Source organism: Stegostoma tigrinum, chromosome 1, assembly GCF_030684315.1.
Source record: "Stegostoma tigrinum isolate sSteTig4 chromosome 1, sSteTig4.hap1, whole genome shotgun sequence".
Lineage (NCBI taxonomy): Eukaryota > Metazoa > Chordata > Chondrichthyes > Orectolobiformes > Stegostomatidae > Stegostoma > Stegostoma tigrinum.
The window spans coordinates 140,329,909-140,348,808 of record NC_081354.1 but is presented as its reverse complement, the minus strand read 5'-3'; the positions used below and the strand labels follow the sequence as shown (position 1 = coordinate 140,348,808).

General features: G+C 42.2%; 1 protein-coding gene across 1 annotated transcript in view; it reads left to right on the top strand.

Moving 5' to 3' along the window:
• The window catches only part of pdzd2 (PDZ domain containing 2), a 422,227-nt gene that overhangs the window by 361,989 nt on the left and 41,338 nt on the right, over positions 1-18,900 (top strand). The window contains exons 18-20 of the mRNA XM_048530010.2: positions 3,484-3,655; positions 6,060-6,874; positions 10,606-10,750. Of these exons, the coding sequence (XP_048385967.2) occupies positions 3,484-3,655; positions 6,060-6,874; positions 10,606-10,750 (1,132 nt within the window). The remainder of the gene's footprint in view (positions 1-3,483; positions 3,656-6,059; positions 6,875-10,605; positions 10,751-18,900) is intronic.

Here is an 18,900-nt window from a genome sequence, read left to right as displayed (position 1 = left end):
TAATCATGAGTTGCTGTAACTTATGTGCTTCTGTTCTGGAGATGAGGAGGAATTTCTTCACTCAAATGTCAGTGAATCTTTGGAAGCCTGTACCCTAAAGGGATGAGGAGGTCTGGTCATTGAGTATACTCAAGATGGAATTGATAGATTTTAACATAACAAAGATATCAAGGTCTATGGAGATAGTGTGGAAAAGGGTGTTGAGGTAGACGACCAGCCATAATCTCGTGAATGGCAATGCAAGAGGGTGGTGCTGAATAACCCACTCCTGTTTCTATTTCTTATGTTCCAATATTAATCATTTCAGCCCCCTCCATCTCTATTGATAAATAGATTTGCATTGAGGGAATCAACAATTTTAAAACTGAAATATATCAGTTCATCGTACATGCACTTGGTGGTTTTTATGGAGGCACATTTTGGGCCACAATTATTGAGCATATTTGAATGAAGTTCATACAATTCACATGAGAAGTGAGGGAAGCTACCGATAATGATGACCGAAAGAACCGTGGATGCTATAAATCAGGAACAAAGACAAAGTTAGTAGGAACTGCTGATGCTGGAGAATCTAAGATAGTAAGGTTTGAAGCTGGATGAACACAGCAGGCCAAGCAGCATCAGAGGAGCAGGAAAGTTTGAGGCCCCCCTGACCTGTCCGTCCTCCCTGGACCAACCTATCCCCCTCTAACTCCCCACCTACATACACCTTCACTGGCTCTAACCCCGCCTCTTTGACCTGTCTGTCTCCTCTCACCCTATCTTCTCCTTTACCATCTTCTATCCGCCTCCCCCTGTCTCCCTATTTATTTCAAAATCCCCTTCCACTCCCCCATTTCTGAAGAAGGGACCCGACCCGAAACGTCAAGCTCTCCTGCTCCTCTGATGCTGCTTGGCCTCCTGTGTTCATCCAGCTTCACACTGTGTTATCACAAAAACAAAGTTGCTGGAATAGCCTGGCAGGTCTGGCAGCATCTGTAAAGGAAAAAAACAAAGTAGAAGTTCTGAGTTCTGAGGAAGGGTCAAAATGTTAGCTCTGTTTTTTCCCTTCACAGATGCTGCCAGAACTGCTGAGCTTTTCCAGCAACTTTGTTTTCGTACCGATAATGAGGTGCTGCTGACTGTATCCCAAGTTTTTCGAAGTTTGTCTCACAATTTGTTCCATTTTCCCATAAAGTAAATAACTCTCCCTAATTTTCATTATCTCAACCACCTGTAGGAGACTGAACATGGAAGTCTCCCCTTACATTTACCTTATTGTTTCTTTAATCATGTGCACAGTGGGTGACGGTCATCAGCCCCATTACTCACCCCACCCCTCCAGCTCTTATGGTAACTCATAAACCTGGTCCTGTGACTGAAGAGTCTTTTATTTCGTAAGCATTGGTCATTCTGGTCTCTTTTTACAATGTTTTCTTGTACCCTCCCTGAAAGCATTGGAGCCTGTGAGTTCTAAATCTTTGCCCTTGATTAATCAGAGGAATGAACCTGGTGATAAATTAATACATCCTAACAAACAGAGAGAACAGGGTACTCCAAGCACATGCTCAGCCACAGGGACAAAACAGCAAAATTTGCCTGAGAGAAGTTTATTGTTTTCAAATAAGTAATTAGTATCAGGAGACTTAAAGACACTCATGAAGTGAAATCAAAGAATAGTTGGTGTGGAAAGATGAGCCATGCATCCTGTTGTCTATTTTAATAATACCTGTGAGCTTTGAATCACCAATTCATGTTTTATTTAGACACGTGTTGTTGGAGTGGGATATGTAATAACAAACTCTCAAAATCTTTAATCAAAGACTTAGTAATGTACAAATAGTACAATTAGACAGTGCTACTCAGTGTTGTTGCCAGGATTAATACAGTTCACTCTATGGTGAGAAGACTGGTGACTGCACTCATAAATCACACCCTTTTATAGTCAGATGAAGATTCACTTATGCAACCTTAAAAGAGAGTTTTGTATACCTGATTAGAATACACAGGGAGATTTTCTTCTTTCCTGTACCTTGGTGACATTCTGTTTCCAGATGCAGGAAAAAAGAACAGAGAGCTCTTATCTCCAGTACTGACCCCATGTTTGCTGAACAGAAAGTTTATAGGAATCTTAACTTGTGTAACTGGATCTGCGCCTGCACAGTGAACTGAGTCTCACGCCTCTTGCTTTACAGAGAAAGTATCAAAAAGTACCAGCCTGTGTCTCTTACAGGAGACCAGTATGGGATTGTTTTATTGATTTTGTTCTATGATATTCAGATTTTTCTGCAACACTCGACATATTAATCAGGCTATTTTTGCCACTCAGTGATTCCAACATTGAATGTATCACACTTGACATTTAACGTTTGAGTCATTCTGTTCTGAGCAATAATCAGCATGGATTCACTTACCCCTTAGCCTTCTGCTCTGAGTCTTACTTTTAATGAAAGGGATCCTAGGTTGCTGCGTGCTGTAGATAGTAATTTGTATGAACAGCAGTAGAAGTAAATTAATGAGAGAATGGTGTGGACCAAAGCTGCAGTTGGCTTTTTCATAAATGTATGAATCTCAGGATGCTTGCAGCACAGCAGGAGACAACTGTTGTGTCTATGCTAACCTTGTGCAAAAACAATTTGGCTTTCCAACATCCTTCTTGGATAGCCCTGCAAATCCTTTCTCTTCCACTGATTATCCAAAAATAAGGCTACGGTTGAGTCAGTCTCCAGCACAATGTCAGGCAGTGCATTTCGGATTCCGAACCATTCACTGCTTAAAAGAACTTTTCCTCACGTTACCTTTGTTATTTTGCTATCCACCCAAATAATGTCCTCTGGTTCTTGAGCCTTCTACCAGTAACAAAAACAACTTGTTTAGCATCTTGCGCAACACAATAACTCTTGGAACATTAGAGTTTTAGAAATCGAAGTGTGACGGAGGCATGTAAGGAAATATTAGATCAGATGAGCAAAAGCTTGCACAAAGAGATAGATTCTAAAGGTTGCCTTAAAGGAGGAGTGTGGTAGTGACATAGATACAAGTTATTTCAGAGCTTTAGGCCAAGCACCTGATGAAACAGCCACTTATGGTATAGCAGTTGGAATTGAAAATGCCAAAGAGGCCTGGATTAGAGGAGTGCTAATATCTCAGAGGGTACTGGGTTTGAGAAAAGACAGGTAGAGGCAAGACCATTGAAGGGAATTGAAAACAAGGAAGAGAATTTTATTGACAATCTCAGGCTTCAATTAATAACTCTCAGAAACATCAAAGACATCAGCAGTGTATTCCTGCACTGACTCTGACCATTTGAGTACTCTTTCAAAACCATGATTTAATCTCACAAAACTTTGTCATGAATTTCATGATTATTGTATTGACAAGGTGATATGAAGTAAGATGGGAGGAGGCCAATGCAGGGCATAAGCGTTGGCAGAGAGATGTTAGGTCGAAAGGCTTGTTCCTGTTATATACTGTAATTTTCAATCTAATCCTATTCTCTTTCAGCAAGGGTCATTGAGTTCAGAAATAGAACTCTCCCAGTACTTTTCCAATCATGTTCCCAGCCAGTCGTCACTCTCAGATACAATGTTAACAGCTTCCAGTGAGGAAGAACATCTCCGGCATAAGAGCATAAGTAACTCATTGGATGACAGTGTTGTTTCTCCTCAAAGTCCAGGTTTGACTTATTTTAACTTATTTTTTTCCTTTTCGGCAATTAGGAACAGGAGTGCACTATTCAGCACATCAAGCCTGCTCATATCTGATCATTTACTTGAACACACTTTTTGCTATACAGTCACCATATCACATGATTCATTAGATACAGAAGTTTTTCAATTTCTGTCTTGAACATGGTCAATGATTGAGCTTCCACAGCTTCTAGGGTAGAGAATTCCAAAGATTCACCACCTTCCCAGTGCAAATATTCCTCCTTATCTTGGTCTACCCTTTATTCTAAGGCTATGCCCCCTAGTTCCACACTTAGCAGCCAACAGAAACATCCTCTCCACATCCACTATGTAAGAGTTTGCTAAGTTTCAATGAGATCACCTCTTATTCTTTGCAATCCTAGAATGCAAATTCAGTTCTCTCAATTTCTCAAAACAAAACACACCTGCCAACTAGAATTAGAACCTCTAGTCCACTCCTTCTATAGCAAATACATTCTAAATTACATGCAGAAACCATAATTATACACAATGCTTCAGATGTAGTCACACCAGTGCATTACAGAATTGCAGAAAGACGTAGAGTCATAGGATCATACAGCATTGAAACGGATACTTCGTTCCAACTTGTCCATGCTGACCAAGCTTCCCAAACTAAACTACTCCTGCACCTGTTGTCTATTGTCTAATCCCACTTACCTGCCTTTAGCCTGTATTCCTCTAAACCTTTCGTATTCATGTACCTATCCAAATGTCTTTTAAATGTTGTAACTGTACTTGCATCAACCACTTCCTCTGCCAGTTCATACCATACACGAAGTAGCCTCTGTGTGAAAAAGTTGCCCCTCAGGTCCCTTTTGAATCTTTCTCCTATCACCTTAAAAATATGCCCTCTAGATTTGAACTCACCAACCCAAGGGAAAAGACCTTTGATATGCCTCTCATGATTTTTAAACATCTATTAGGTCACTCCGCAGCCTCTTACACTCCAGCCTATCCTCTTAACTCAAATTCCCCAGTCCCAGCCACTTTTTAGTAAATCTTTTATGAACTCTGTCCAATTTAATAATATCCTTCCTATAGAAGGGTGCCCAGAATGTACACAGTACTCCAACAGCCTCAGCAACGTCCTATACAACCACAATATGACATTCCAACTCCTGTACATGGTGGTCTGAGCAATGAAGTCAAGTGTGCCAAAAGCCTTCTTTTTGAACCCATCTACCTGTGATGCAACTTGCAAAGAACTATGTACCTGAACACAAGGCCTACCATTAATTGTACAAGTTCTGCCCTTGTCCGTTTTACTAAAATGCAGTGCCTTGCATTTATCCAAATTAAGCTCCATCTACCACTCCTCAACACATTGACACAATTGATCAAGACCCTATTGTAATCTTAGATAACCTTCCTTGCTGTTGACGATACAACAATGTTAGCGTCATCCGCAAACTTACTAACAGTGCCTCCTAAATTCTCATCCAAATCTTTTACACAAATTACAAAATAAAGTAGGCCCAGGACCGATTCCTGGTCACAGGCCTCCAGTCCGAAAAACAACATTCCACCACCACCTTCTGTCACTTACTATCAAGTCAATTTTGCATCCAATTGGCAAGGTCTCCCTGAATCCCGTGTGATATAATTATACTAATTAGTCTACCATGCAGAACCATGCCAAAGGTTTTACTAACATCCATGTAGACAATATTTACTGCTTTGCCCTCCAATATTTTTGGTTACGTTCTCAAAAAACTCAACCAAGTTTGTGAGACATGATTTCCCACACACAAAGCCATGCTGACTATCCCTAATCAGTCCTTGCCTCTCCAAATGCATGTAAATCCTATCTGTCAGAATCTCCTTCAATAATTTACTAATCAGGGATATCTAATTTGCAGGTCCCTAGTTCCCACACCCCTCCATATAGCCTCTCTTAAATAAAGAAACAAAATTAACCACTTCTAGCTCCTCACCCATGGCAGTAGATGATGCAAACATCTCTACTAGAGGCCCTGTAACTTCTTCCCTAACTTCCTAAGACATCTTTGCTACTTTGCTCAAATCCTCTCACAATGAAGATGATTGTATTATTTGCCTTCCTAATTTCCTGCTGCAGTTTTTAAAGTCTCACGAACAGGGACACCTGGGCTCCTTTTGACAGCAGCACTTTCCAACGTCTCACCAATTGATAAATACACTGTTTCAGTTTTGATAAAGTTACATTTACTCGCATTATATTTCCTCTGCCATGTCCTTGTCCCTTCCTTTAGCTTTTCTAAGTCACCTATTCATGCTCACAACTTGCATTCTCACCTAGTTGTATCATCATTTATCTTAATTTTTTTTAAGAAAATAACTTGGCAGGTACGCCCAAACGAATATAACAAAAAAAATTACATGTATTTTCAGTGCCCAAAGAAATTGGAGTGCCGAAGCCAGAGGTGTCCTCCGTCTCCCTTAGCAATGGGAAATCTGTTGTACCTAAGAACAAACATGTGGAAGTGGCTCGACAGGCCAGTCCAAGTGACAGCCCCAAATCAATTCGCAGCCCTCTTCTACGACAGAGAAGGGTCATTTGCTATGATGACATCAGTGATGATGAAGACTTTGTGAAGGTTGAGGAAAGCGCTCGACTCAAACAGCCTCAAATCACGCAGAAGATGCCAGAGGAAGATTCAGGAATTATTATAGCCACGTCTTCTGTTGAAGTGGATGATGAAAGCCAAGATGGTGAGTTGTTGAGAAATGTCAGCAGCGATGGTGCCCTACCTCAGGGCAGCAGCTCAGTAGAGTCTGAGGACAGCTCAATGGAGCAAATGGTTGACTCGCCCTTCATGCCACTTAAATTCTTTGAATCGTCCAGTTCCACTGACACTAATCATAGCACCCTTGAGATCAAGGAGGGTCAGGTGGAGTCCAAGCGATCACCTAAACTTGAGCACAAAGCTGTCACTCGAGTGAAGAGCATGATGAGCATTGAATGCCCACAAAACCTCTCGAAGCAGAAGAATGAGGAGCATCATTCACCTCCCACCAAGCCCATTGCAAGGCCACTGCCTCAGAGCAAAAAGACTGAGACGGGAGACACCTCAGTAATGTGCTGCACAGAAACAGTACATCTCACACGTAAAAGATCAGAATCATTTGGATTGGAATTGGAAATCAAGGCTTCTCCTTTAAGAGTTCTGATAACAGGTTTACAACCAGGTGGAGCAGCAGAGAGAGTAAGTTAAAAGTTTCCTGTTTCTTTCATTATTTATCACTTTTAAATAAATTAAACAACTAATTGGAAATAACTCTCAAGTTACTTGTGATCTTTGTAAATTTAAATGACATAAGAAGGTGAAAATATGGAATAAAAACCGAAAGAACTGCAGATGTTGTAAATCAGAAACTAAAGTAGAAATTGCTGGAAAAACTAAGCAGGTTTGGCAACATCTCAGGAGAGAAATCAGAGTTAATGTTCTGGGTCGAGTGACCCTTCCTCAGAGGAATCCTGAGGAGGGTTTACTCAATCCAAAACATTAATTCTGATTTCTCTACCTAGATGCTACCAGATCTGTTGAGCTTTTCCAGCAATTTCTGTTTTTGTTTCAGGTGCAAATATGGGCTTGTTTCCTTAGTCAATATTAAAAATAATGCCATTGACATAATTGAAGTATTGTAAGTACAGATCAGATGATGTTTACTTGTGAAATGTTCATTATTTTATGCTGTAGTTACACTTTAACCGTGGTATTGCAATAGATTGATTTGAAGAGTGGTTAAACTGGCAACACTGAAGCAGTTCTATTTGCAGCAGCAAGTGAGGGCTGGATTTTAACCATGCTAGGAATAGGCCAGAAGAGGGTTGGCGGCTGCTTGTAAAATAGCACTGGGGTGGGGGGGGGTGTTGCGGGGTTGTGTGAGGATGGAAGATTGCCCATTGCCTTCAAGCTGCCCTGTCACAGTATGATGCCAGTGGTGGGGAAAGCCACAATCCTGACTTGTGCCTTGTAGATGTTGGTCAGTCTTCAGAGAGTCAGGAGGTGAGTTACTTGCAGTTATATGCCTGGACTCTGACCTGTTCTTGCAGCCACTGTGTTTATATGGTGAATTCAGTTCAGTTTCTGATCAGTGGTATCTCCAGCTTGATGATAGTGAGGAATTCAGTGATGGTAATGCCACTAAATATTAAGCGGCAATGGTTAGTTTGTCTCCTACAGGGGATGGTCATTGCCTGGCATTTGTGTGGTGCAATTGTTACTTGCCACCTTTCAGCCCAAGCCTGGATATTGATCAGGTCTTGCTGCATTTGGATCTGTATGGCTTCAATATCTGAGCGTTGGGAATGGTGCTGCACATTTTGTAATCATACCCACTGGAGGAAAGGCCATTGATGAAGCAGCTGAAGGCATTTGGGTCAAGGACACTACCCTGAGGAACTCCTGCAGAGATGTCCTGGAACTGTGATGACTGATCTCCAACAACCACAACCATCTTCCTATGTACCAGATATGACTTTAAACAGCAAAATAGTTTCCACCCAATTCCCATTGACTCCAGTTTTGTCAGGGCTACTTGATGCCACGCTTGGTCATATGGTGCTGGCAAAACTTAACCTGGTCATCAGTGAGAAGGTTTTTGCTGACCAGGTTCTGCTTGCTGGCATGTTGACAATTCCTTCCGTAATTTCACCAGAGAGTAGGTTGATAGGATATTAATTGCCAGGTTGGATTTGTCCTGCTTTTTGTGTGTAGGACATTCCTGGGCAATTTTCCACATTATTAGGTACATGTCAGTATTGTAGCTGTATTGGAACAACTTGGTCCTCTTGGCCAGAAACCAAAAGGATCATGTCCAACTAGTGTCAGCTTTTACCAGCAGAGGGTGGATCCTCCACCACACGGGGGACCTGTGTTAAATCTGATGCCCCTCCTCCAGTGGTAATGCCTGCCCTTATGACTGCACCCCTAACAATAACTGACATTTACCTTGTTCCAACAGTCATCCATTGCATCTGAGTGCAGCCCCAGCAGTGACCACCACTCCCAGTAATACTGCTATTATGTGTTATTGTTGTTCCATTTAACTTTGGAAAGTTTTAGAACACTTTTAAAGAAATGATTCCATGCTGCTGTAAAACCAGCTTCTGGTTCAGTACTGGATGTAATTGACAGACGTATATGAGAACTTTAGGAGGAAATAAGGCCAATTACTAGTTGCAGTCATTTTGACAAAAAGCTCATTGGCCATAGATCTTTAATTATGAATTAGATTGGGTCAGACGAGTGGTTCAAAATGTAGTCTGGCTTCACTGGAATAATAACCAATAGACGCAATTGTAATTGTCAATTTTGTGTCAGATTAGCAAGGTATTTCGACAAAATCTGAATAAGATTGCGGAGTAGACTTCATTTTGAAGTTTATGTTTTGACAATGAATGTACTTACAGTAATTTTAGTTTTACAGAACACGGGAAAAACAATATTTCAATGTATTATACATTTCATTCACCTACCTCCTGTAATTGAGACAATTTATTGATCCAAGGCTCAGTTTAAACAGCTGAGAAAGGGTCACTGAACCCAAAACGTTAACTCTGATTTTTTTTTCTTCACAGATGCTGCTAGACCTGCTGAGCTTTTCCAGCAACTTCTATTTTTGTTCCTGATTTACAGCATCCACAGTTCTTTTGTTTTTTTTTAAATTTATGTTGCATAATTTGTCTGCTATGAAAAAAAGAATCATGTGGCAGATTATGATAGGCTCAAGTGGCCCCTTGTACTGAGTATCAGTTCTTAGATATGATCTCTGAGCATTGTTATCATTTATTGAGATGTTGTGGAGTGAGCAATCTACTGTGGATTGTAGAAGATATGAGGTCTGCTTTTGGAAGTGGCCACTGACATTGAGCTCCAAAAACATTTTAAAGGACATACAAACGTTGTAAAGAACAAGAATATCAATGTTGACATTGATCTGAATTCTGGGGTCTGAATTCAGTCACATGAGCAGCTGTAGAGACTAAGTATATTTATGTATGATCTGGGACTTTTTCTCCCCCTTTGTTTTATGCCTGCCCTCTGTAGTGCTTGATGCCTTCCTGGAGTGTATTTCAATAGTCCGTTAGCTCAGTTGGTTAGACGACAGAGTGGCACCAACAACACAGCTTGAATTCCAGCACTGCTGATGTTGTCATGCAGGTCCTGCCTTCTCAACCTTCATCCTCACCTGAAGCATGGTGACCATCAGGCTAAACCACCACCTGTCATCTCTCTTTCTGTCTCTCTCTCTCTCTCACATGAGAGCAGCCCTCTTTCTCCTCTCTTTAACAGGAGAGCAGCTCTATAGTTCTCTGGGACTATGACGACTTCACTTACTTCCATAGAAGCTGGAAATGCTTATTTGGGTGGCCAGTTGTCATGTATGAGCAATTAAAATAGGGACTGTTGGCAGGTTATCTTAGCAGGTGAGTCAGCATCACAGTTGACAGTCACTTCCTGCTCTTTCAATGCCAGCATTTGCTGCTGGAGTTAACTGGAAAATGACCAGGAAGCCCTAATGTACTCCTCCCTTCCCCACCCAGTCCAACAATTAACCTGAGGCCAGCTTTACTTCTCCTCATGGCTGAAATCAGGTAACTCCTATTGAGCTGAGCCTTAGACATCCCACAGTTGGGTGCCTCAGCATCAAGCAGTATGCATATGGCGAACTTACATTTCCATATTTAAATTTCATGTTTGTTGTTTCAAAAGCTTCACTTGTAGCTAGTAAACTCAGGACAGTTCAAAATTGTAGCCAGATTATTGCTTTGTCTGAATTGTGCTATAAATGGTGTACTTTAAACTTTGTGATGGCTGAGTTTCCGTAGTAATCAGCATGCCTTTCTATTCCATACTTAGACTTTACACTTTGCTCATTGGTTATGAGACAATCACAGTTACATGCATTAGCACGGCATTATTTTTTCCAGGAATCTAAGGGAAGGCTTGGTGCCGGAGATGAAATTGTCTTCATTAATAACACACCAGTCTTCAGCATGTCTTACCAAGAGACTTGTAACTTTATGTACAACCTCCCATCCACCATTACACTTGAAGTACGCAAACCAGTATCCGGTAAGTAAGGAATTTTGTGTAGAGTTTGTGTTTGTGAAAAAGGTATGAATTTCTCCTATAAGTGTGCCTTCTCTTCATGAGAAAGGTGTATGCAAGCAAACTAAAATGGTTGCATTCCAATGCAGTTTTCTAGTGTATACCTAAGAAATTGTGTACCAAATGCACCCAATAGAAATTAATTATTTGCTTATCTATTAAAACTGCTTTCACAAGGAGACTGTCTTGGACCTATTTTCCTAATGAACCTGTTCAGAGATGTTATTATACACCTTTGGACTAGGTGGGACTTGAACCAGGTCTCTCAGTTCAGGATTAGGGACACTACCACTGGGCCACAAAAGGGCCAGGAGATGTCTAGGAAGCTGATGCCAATTATTTAATTGACCTGATTAAATTCAGTCAATAGAAGAGCAAAGGAGGAGGCAGTTGAGGTGCAGTGGTAGTGTTCCTCTGTTTGGACCAGATGGCTTGTGTTCAAGTTCTACCTCCTCCAGAGATGTATTATAACATTAGGTAGTTGGTTAGCTCAGTTGGCTAGACAGCTGGTTTACAATGCAGTGACACTAACAGAATAGGTTCAACTCCCACACTGGCCAAGGTTACTATGGAGGGCTGTCTTTCTCAACTTCTCCCCTTTCCTGAGGTGTGGTGACCCTAAGTTAATCCTCTACTTGTTATCTCTCTCTCCCCCTTGTGAAAGCAACCCTGATGCCTGGTAAGACTGTGATGACTTTACCTTTATAAAAGGTTGATTGAAAAATTAAAAGAGGGAAGACAATGTTCTAGACTGCTTGTGTTAATGATGTCTTACTGAAAAGCATTGTGTTCTGTTATATATTTTTTCCAACAAATTCTGTAATAACAGTACCTTTGACACATTTTATCAAAACTTTTCACTTTTTTCAGCAATACTCAGTCTTCCATACAGTACAGATGACTATTCGTAATTGCATGTAATGTTGCAGGTTTCCAAAATTTAGCCTGTATTTAAAACCAGAATGGCTAGATAATCATTGTCTATTGCCATCTGTTCTTCACTTTCTCACTTCTGAAGCAAATTCAAGATAAAACTGAGCTTGTAATAGTAGACCAGCATTTAGCCAGCATCACAAAATTTACTTCTCCCCAGCCTCTACTTAAACGTGTTGCTTTGGTCCAAGAAATGGGAGGTGTATGGGACAAAATACGAGTATCCTGCCCAGTAGTTGATGCCAGCCTTGTGGCTGCCAGTCTTTTAATTCCTGTGTATTTCAGTATTTATGAGACCTTTGCAGGGCCTTTGTCAAATATGAAAGGTGAAGGTCTGAAAACATCTACTCATTCAGCAATACCGTTTTAACCTAGTACTAAGGGACAGGCAACTGCTGTCACCCTGCTGAAGAAATCTGTCAAGAAGGAGCACTATCTCTGAAGAAGGTCAAAACAATAAATTATTTAAATACGGAAGTTTCCTTGTGTGCCCACTTATGGTCAGGCATACTTGTCCAGGCCTCACTCAACAGCCCATGAGTAAAGGTCCTCCCTCGTTACTGGAATCCTGACCCTCACTCACAACCAACTTACCTGACTATTTCTATCCACCTGCTCCACTTGACTGACTCCCCACACCCCATCCATCATCACTCATTGCTCGTGCAGTACTGTGGGAGCTCTAAATTGTCACAGGTGCCAACTTTTGATTGAGGTGTTAAACCAAGGCCCTCAAGTGAATGTAGAAAGTCCTCCTTCAGTAGTTTGCAAAAGGACAGCAACATTACCCCTGGTCTCCAGGTCAATAAATTCTTCCTCTCAATATAACAGGAAATAGATTATCTGATCATTATCACATTTATAGGAGTTTTCTGGAGGCAAAATTGGCTATTGAATTTCCCACATTATAGCACTGCAGCACATAAAAAGTGCCTGAAAAGCACTCGGATGCCTGGCAGTCATGAGAAGTATGATACCATGTTTTTTTCTTTCATTGATGCGAGCTTCAAGATAGCATTGGACATGAATTAATGAACATAGCTTCAATGGCAAATATTGCATGGGATGCCACATTTCTATTTTACTCTAATTGGGGATGGCTGCTTAGCAAATTTCAAAAAGGTAAAGTTTGATAACATTTGTAGATTTATGGAAATGAACAATTCTAAGCCATTAAATTTATCATTCAAATCCTTAGAATCCCTGCACAGTGGAAACAGGCCATTCAGCCCAATGAGTCCACACCAACTCTCCAAAGATCATCCCACCCAAACCCATTCCCCTATCCTTTCCCTGTGACCCTACATTTCATAGAACATAGAACATAGAACAATACAGTGCAGAACAGGCCCTTCAGCACTCGATGTTGCGCCTGCCTGTGAACTAATCTAAACCCTTCCCCCTACACTATCCCACCATCATTCATATGCTTATCCAAGGACTGTTTAAATGCCCCTAATGTGTTTGAGTTCACGACATTGGCAGGCAGGGCGTTCCACGGCCTTACCACTCTCTGAGTAAAGAACCTGCCTCTGACATCTGTCTTAAATCTATCATCCCTCAATTTGTAGCTATGCCTCCTCATACAAGCTGACGTCATCATCCTTGGAAAAAGACTCTCACTATCCACCCCATCTAATCCTCTGATCATCTTGTATCTCTCTCTTAAATCCCCTCTTAGCCTTCTTCTCTCCAATGAGAACAGACCCAAGCCCCTCAGCCTTTCTTCATAAGGCCTTCGCTTCAGACCAGGCAACATCCTGGTAAATCTCCTCTGCACCTTTTCCAATGCTTCCGCATCCTTCCTGTATTGGGGTGACCAGAACTGCACGCAATATTCCAAGTGAGGCCACACTGGCATTTTGTACAGTTGCAGCATGACATCACAGCTCCGGAACTCAATCCCTCTACCAATAAAACCTAACACACCGTAAGCCTTCTTAACAGCACTATCGACCTGGGTGGTAACTTCCAGGGATCTATGTACATGGACACCAAGATCCCTCTGCACATCGACACTACCAAGAATCTTTCCACTGACCCAGTATTGTGCCTTCCTATTATTCTTCCCAAAGTGAATCACCTCACATTTATCTGCATTGAAATCAATTTGCCACCTTTCAGCCCAATTCTGCAGTTTATCCAAGTCTCCCTGCAACCTGCAACATTCTTCCACACTGTGCACCACTCCACCGACTTTAGTGTCATCTGCAAACTTACTAACCCATCCACCTATGCCTGCATCCAAGTCATTTATAAAAATGACAAACAGCAGTGGTCCCAAAACAAATCGTTGAGGCACACCACTAGTAATTGGACTCCAGGCTGACTATTTTCCATCAACTACCACTCGTGGCCTTCTTACAGAAAGCCAGTTTCTAATCCAAACTGCTAAATCTCCCTCAATCCCATACCTCCGTATTTTCTCCAATAGCCTACCATGTGGAACCTTATCAAAAGCTTTACTGAAGTCCATGTCCACCATGTCAACTGCCCTACCTTCATCCCAAAGCTAATGCACCTAAACTATACATCTCTGAACACTATGGGTAATTTAGCATGACCATTCCACCTAATTTGCACATCATTGTGGAAGGAAATTGGCAGAAACCTACACAGACACAGGGAGAACATGATACGCTGCACAGACAGTTGCCCGAGGGAGGAATTGAACTTGGGTCCCTAGTGCTGTGAGGCAGCAGTGCTAACCACTGAGCCACCGTGCCACCCCTGAGTAATGTAAATGAGTAACAAAAATGGCCATTGAAAAGGGCCAAGCAACAGAGCTGATTAAGAAACGAGTTTCTAGCTTTTCTGTCTAAGAAGCAGAGTGGAGATAACAGTGTTACAATGAAAAGGCAGGAGAATGGCACTAATTCAAAATGCTCATTCAGCATGTGGGTGCAGGCAGAATGGGCTGAATGGCCTCTTTCTGCAGCATAACAATGTTATGACTAAGGACTGGATAGATTGTTTCTCAGCCTGGAATTGCTGCTCTTTCCAGCCTGATTTGTGGATCGGGTTTTTGTTTTGGAGAGAGAGGAGTCTTTACAATCTCTTTTGTGGCAAGCAGGCACATTGTCATCCCCCATACCTGATCCACTCCCTGCTTTGGGGCCTCTCCACCCCTTCCCTGACTGCAGCCATCTGGCAGGGACCAACCCCTGTGTTCTGTCTCCCATTTGGACCGATGTGCTATTGATGCCCTTTGTGTGCAGGTCTGAATGAAGCTACTTAATGTTCTTCTAATCAGAAGCTATTTCTCTCCCATGTGTACACAAATGAGGAGCATCTTCTTGCGCAGTCTTTCACTTGTACGTCCTGTGTTTGGAACCTGATAGCGGCTGGTGGACAATGACAGAGGCCTCACATCAGCAAATGGGACCAAATGAAATACCTCGCCTGCCAACTTGCCGGTAGCTCTCAGTATTCTACCCCTTGTACTAAATAAAAAGTTTCTGTGTGTCACACTTGCATAAAAATGATCTTTAGATTATTTGGCAGCCTGAGGGCAGATGGATTATAGTCAGACTGATTGATCTCAAATTCAGAGACATTTGTTTTTTCTGCACAGGGATGAAAATTATTCACAGTTCTGGAATCCTATGAAATATTGTTCTGGATGTGAGTTTGCTTGCTGAGCTGGAAGGTTAGTTTTCAGACGTTTCGTCACCATTCTAGGTAACATCATCAGTGAGCCTCCGAAGAAGCGCTGGTGTTATGTCCCGCTTTCTATTTATCTGGTTAGGTTTCCTTGGGTTGGTGATGTCATTTCCTGTTCTTTTTCTCAGGGGATCAGGGTAGCCCACAAACCCACCAACACACTAAAACAGCAGCTAATGAACTTAAAAGACCCTATACAGACAACAAACAAAACGAACGTCATCTACAAAATACCTTGCAAGAACTGTGACAAACACTACATTGGACGAACAGGCAGAAAGCTAGCCACCAGGATACATGAACATCAACTAGCCACAAAACGACATGACCCACTATCACTCATATCCTTACATACAGATGAGGAAGGACACCACTTTGATTGGGACAACACATCCATCCTAGGACAAGCCAAACAGAGACACGCACGAGAATTCCTAGAGGCATGGCATTCCAACCGGAACTCCATCAACAAACACATTGATTTGGAGCCAATCTACCATCCCCTGAGAAAAAGAACAGGAAATGACATCACCAACCCAAGGAAACCTAAACAGATAAATAGAAAGCGGGACATAACACCAGCGCTTCATCGGAGGCTCACTGATGATGTTACCTAGAATGGTGATGAAACGTCTGAAAACTAACCTTCCAGCTCAGCGAGCAAACTCACATCCAGAACCTCAACCTGAGCTACAAATCTTCTCAAAACTCGCTAAATATTGTACTGTCAGCAATCAGAAAACTAGACTCTCATCCAACCATATGGCTGACAGAACATAGAACAGTACAGCACAGTACAGGCCCTTTGGCCCACGATGTTGTGCCTATTATCCTACTAAGATCAATCTACCCTGCATACACTACATTTTACTATCTTCCATGTGCCTATCCAAGAGTCGCTTAAAAGTCTCTGAAGTATCTGACTCTACTACCACTGCCAGCAACACATTCCACACGCCCACCTCTGTGTAAAGACCCTACATCTGACATCTCTCCTTTACCTCCCTTCAATCACCTTAATATTATGCCCTCTCATAATAGTCATTTCCACCCTGGGGAAAAAAAGTCTCTGATTCTCCACTCTATCTATGCCTCTCATCATCTTGTACACCTTTATCAAGTCACCTCTCATCCTTTTTCACTCCAGTGAAAAAATCCCTAGCTCCCTCAGCCTTTCCTTATAAGACCTGCCCTCCAATCCAGACAGCATCCTGGTAAATCTCCGCTGCACCCTGTCTAAAGCTTCCACATCTTTCCTGTAATGAGGTGACCAGAACTGAACATAATACTCCAGTGTGGTCTAACCAGAGTTTTATAGAGCTGCAGTATAAGCTTGTGGCTGTTAAACTCAATTCCCCTGCCAATGAAAACCAACATACCATACACCTTCTTTACAACCCTATTAACTTGGGTAGCAACTTTGAGGGATTTATGGACATAAACCCCAAGATCCCTCTGATCCTCCACACTGCCGAGAATCCTGCCGTTAACCCGGTACTCTGCATTCCAATTTGATCTTCCAAAATGAATCACTTCACACTTCCTGGGTTGAATTCCATCTGCCACTTCTTTGCCCAGCTCTGCATCCTGTCAAAGTCCCATTGCAACTACAACAGCTTTCCACATTGTCCACAACTCCACCAACCTTCGTGTCATCTAATTTAGTGACGGGAGGCAGAGTCTTTCAATTGAGATGGAGTGATTAGAATCCTTACAGTGTGGAAACACACCCAACAAGTCCACTCTCAGAGCATCCCGGCTAGACCCATCCCCCTCTGCTGAATCTGTTGTCCAATAAGAATAGAGGAAGCCTTTAAGAAGACAGCAGAGCTTCTGAGTACAGGCAGTAAGAAGCATGCTTAACTATTTTGTGGTCAGAGTTGGTGTAAGCCAATAGAAACTGCTGACTGTGGCACCAATAGGGTACACATGGATTGTGCTGTCAGCCATTTTGGTTAACACTTGGTTGACAGGTCACATTTTGACTACTTTCAGCAGTCATTTCTAACATTTAATAGGAGAGAAATCAAGTAACGTGCCACCTCCACCACTATCACCCCACCCCACCCCACCACTACCAAAACACATACTCACGTGCACAGACACACAACCTCACAGAAAAGAAAATACTAGAAAACTGGTGCAGGAGTATTGGCAATGGCTGAGTGGTAGTACTGCCATCTCTATACTAAAAGATTTAAGTTTTATTCCAAGGATTCAAATATACAATCCAGGGTACATTTCAGTCCAGTACTAAGGCATTGTTGCATTGTTAGAGGTGCCACCCTTGGGGAAATATTGAACTAAAACCTTGTTTACTCTCTCAGATACGCATAAAAAGTCGCACGGCATAATTCAGAATGATTAAGGGAGTGGTGTTGGTATTCAGACCAACATTTAACCCTCAATTCAGTAAGGCAGATGAGTTGAAGGTACAGATTTATTCCTGAAAAATGCTATCACAGAGGCACATAGGATTTAAGATAGTAACGGATAAAGTCAGGGAATAAAGATTCTGAACTGGGGGAAGGCAGATTTTAGTATATAAGACAGGATCTGACCAAAGTGGACTGGAATGAGCTATTTACAGGAAAATCTACATCAGAGCAGGAGGAGCCATTCAAAGGGGTGACAGTGAGAATAGAGGGCCAACATGTGCTTGTACAGTTGAAGAGGGAGATCAACAAATCAAGAGAATCCCAAATGTCAAGGAATGTACAGGATTGGATAAGAAAAAAGGGAAGCAATGGAAAGGTAGACGCTGGGGGCTTAAAACAGCAGAAAATGCAGGGGGTTACTCAAAGACAAATTAAACAGAGTGGTGGGAGAGAAGGCAGACAGGTCAAGGAGGCAGGGATGAGAGGGAGGGTTAGTCATGGGATGAAGCCGGGGCTGGGGAGATTTTGAAACTGGTAAATTCCATATTGAGACCATTGGGCTGTAGGCTGCCAAGGCAGAATATGAGGTGTTGCTCCTTCAACTGGGCAGCGTCATTGTACACGGGAGGAGGCCCAGGATGGATATGTCATCCAAGGAGTGGGAGGGGCGGCTTGAAGTGATTCGTGACTGGAAGGTATTGTCCTTTGTACAGCACCTGAGCTCAGTTTGTGACAAAGTGGTCTCCAAGCTAAGCCAAGATAATAAAATGTGAGGCTGGATGAACACAGCAGGCCAAGCAGCATCTCAGGAGCACAAAAGCTGACGTTTCGGGCCTAGACCCTTCATCAGCCCTGGAAGAGGTTTCGCAGTGAGGTTAAAATAGTATCAGAGATAATGGGAACTGCAGATGCTGGAGATTCCAAGATAATAAAATGTGAGGCTGGATGAACACAGCAGGCCAAGCAGCATCTCAGGAGCACAAAAGCTGACGTTTCGGGCCTAGACCCTTCATCAGCCCTGGAAGAGGCTTCGCAGTGAGGTTAAAATAGTATCAGAGATAATGGGAACTGCAGATGCTGGAGATTCCAAGATAATAAAATGTGAGGCTGGATGAACACAGCAGGCCAAGCAGCATCTCA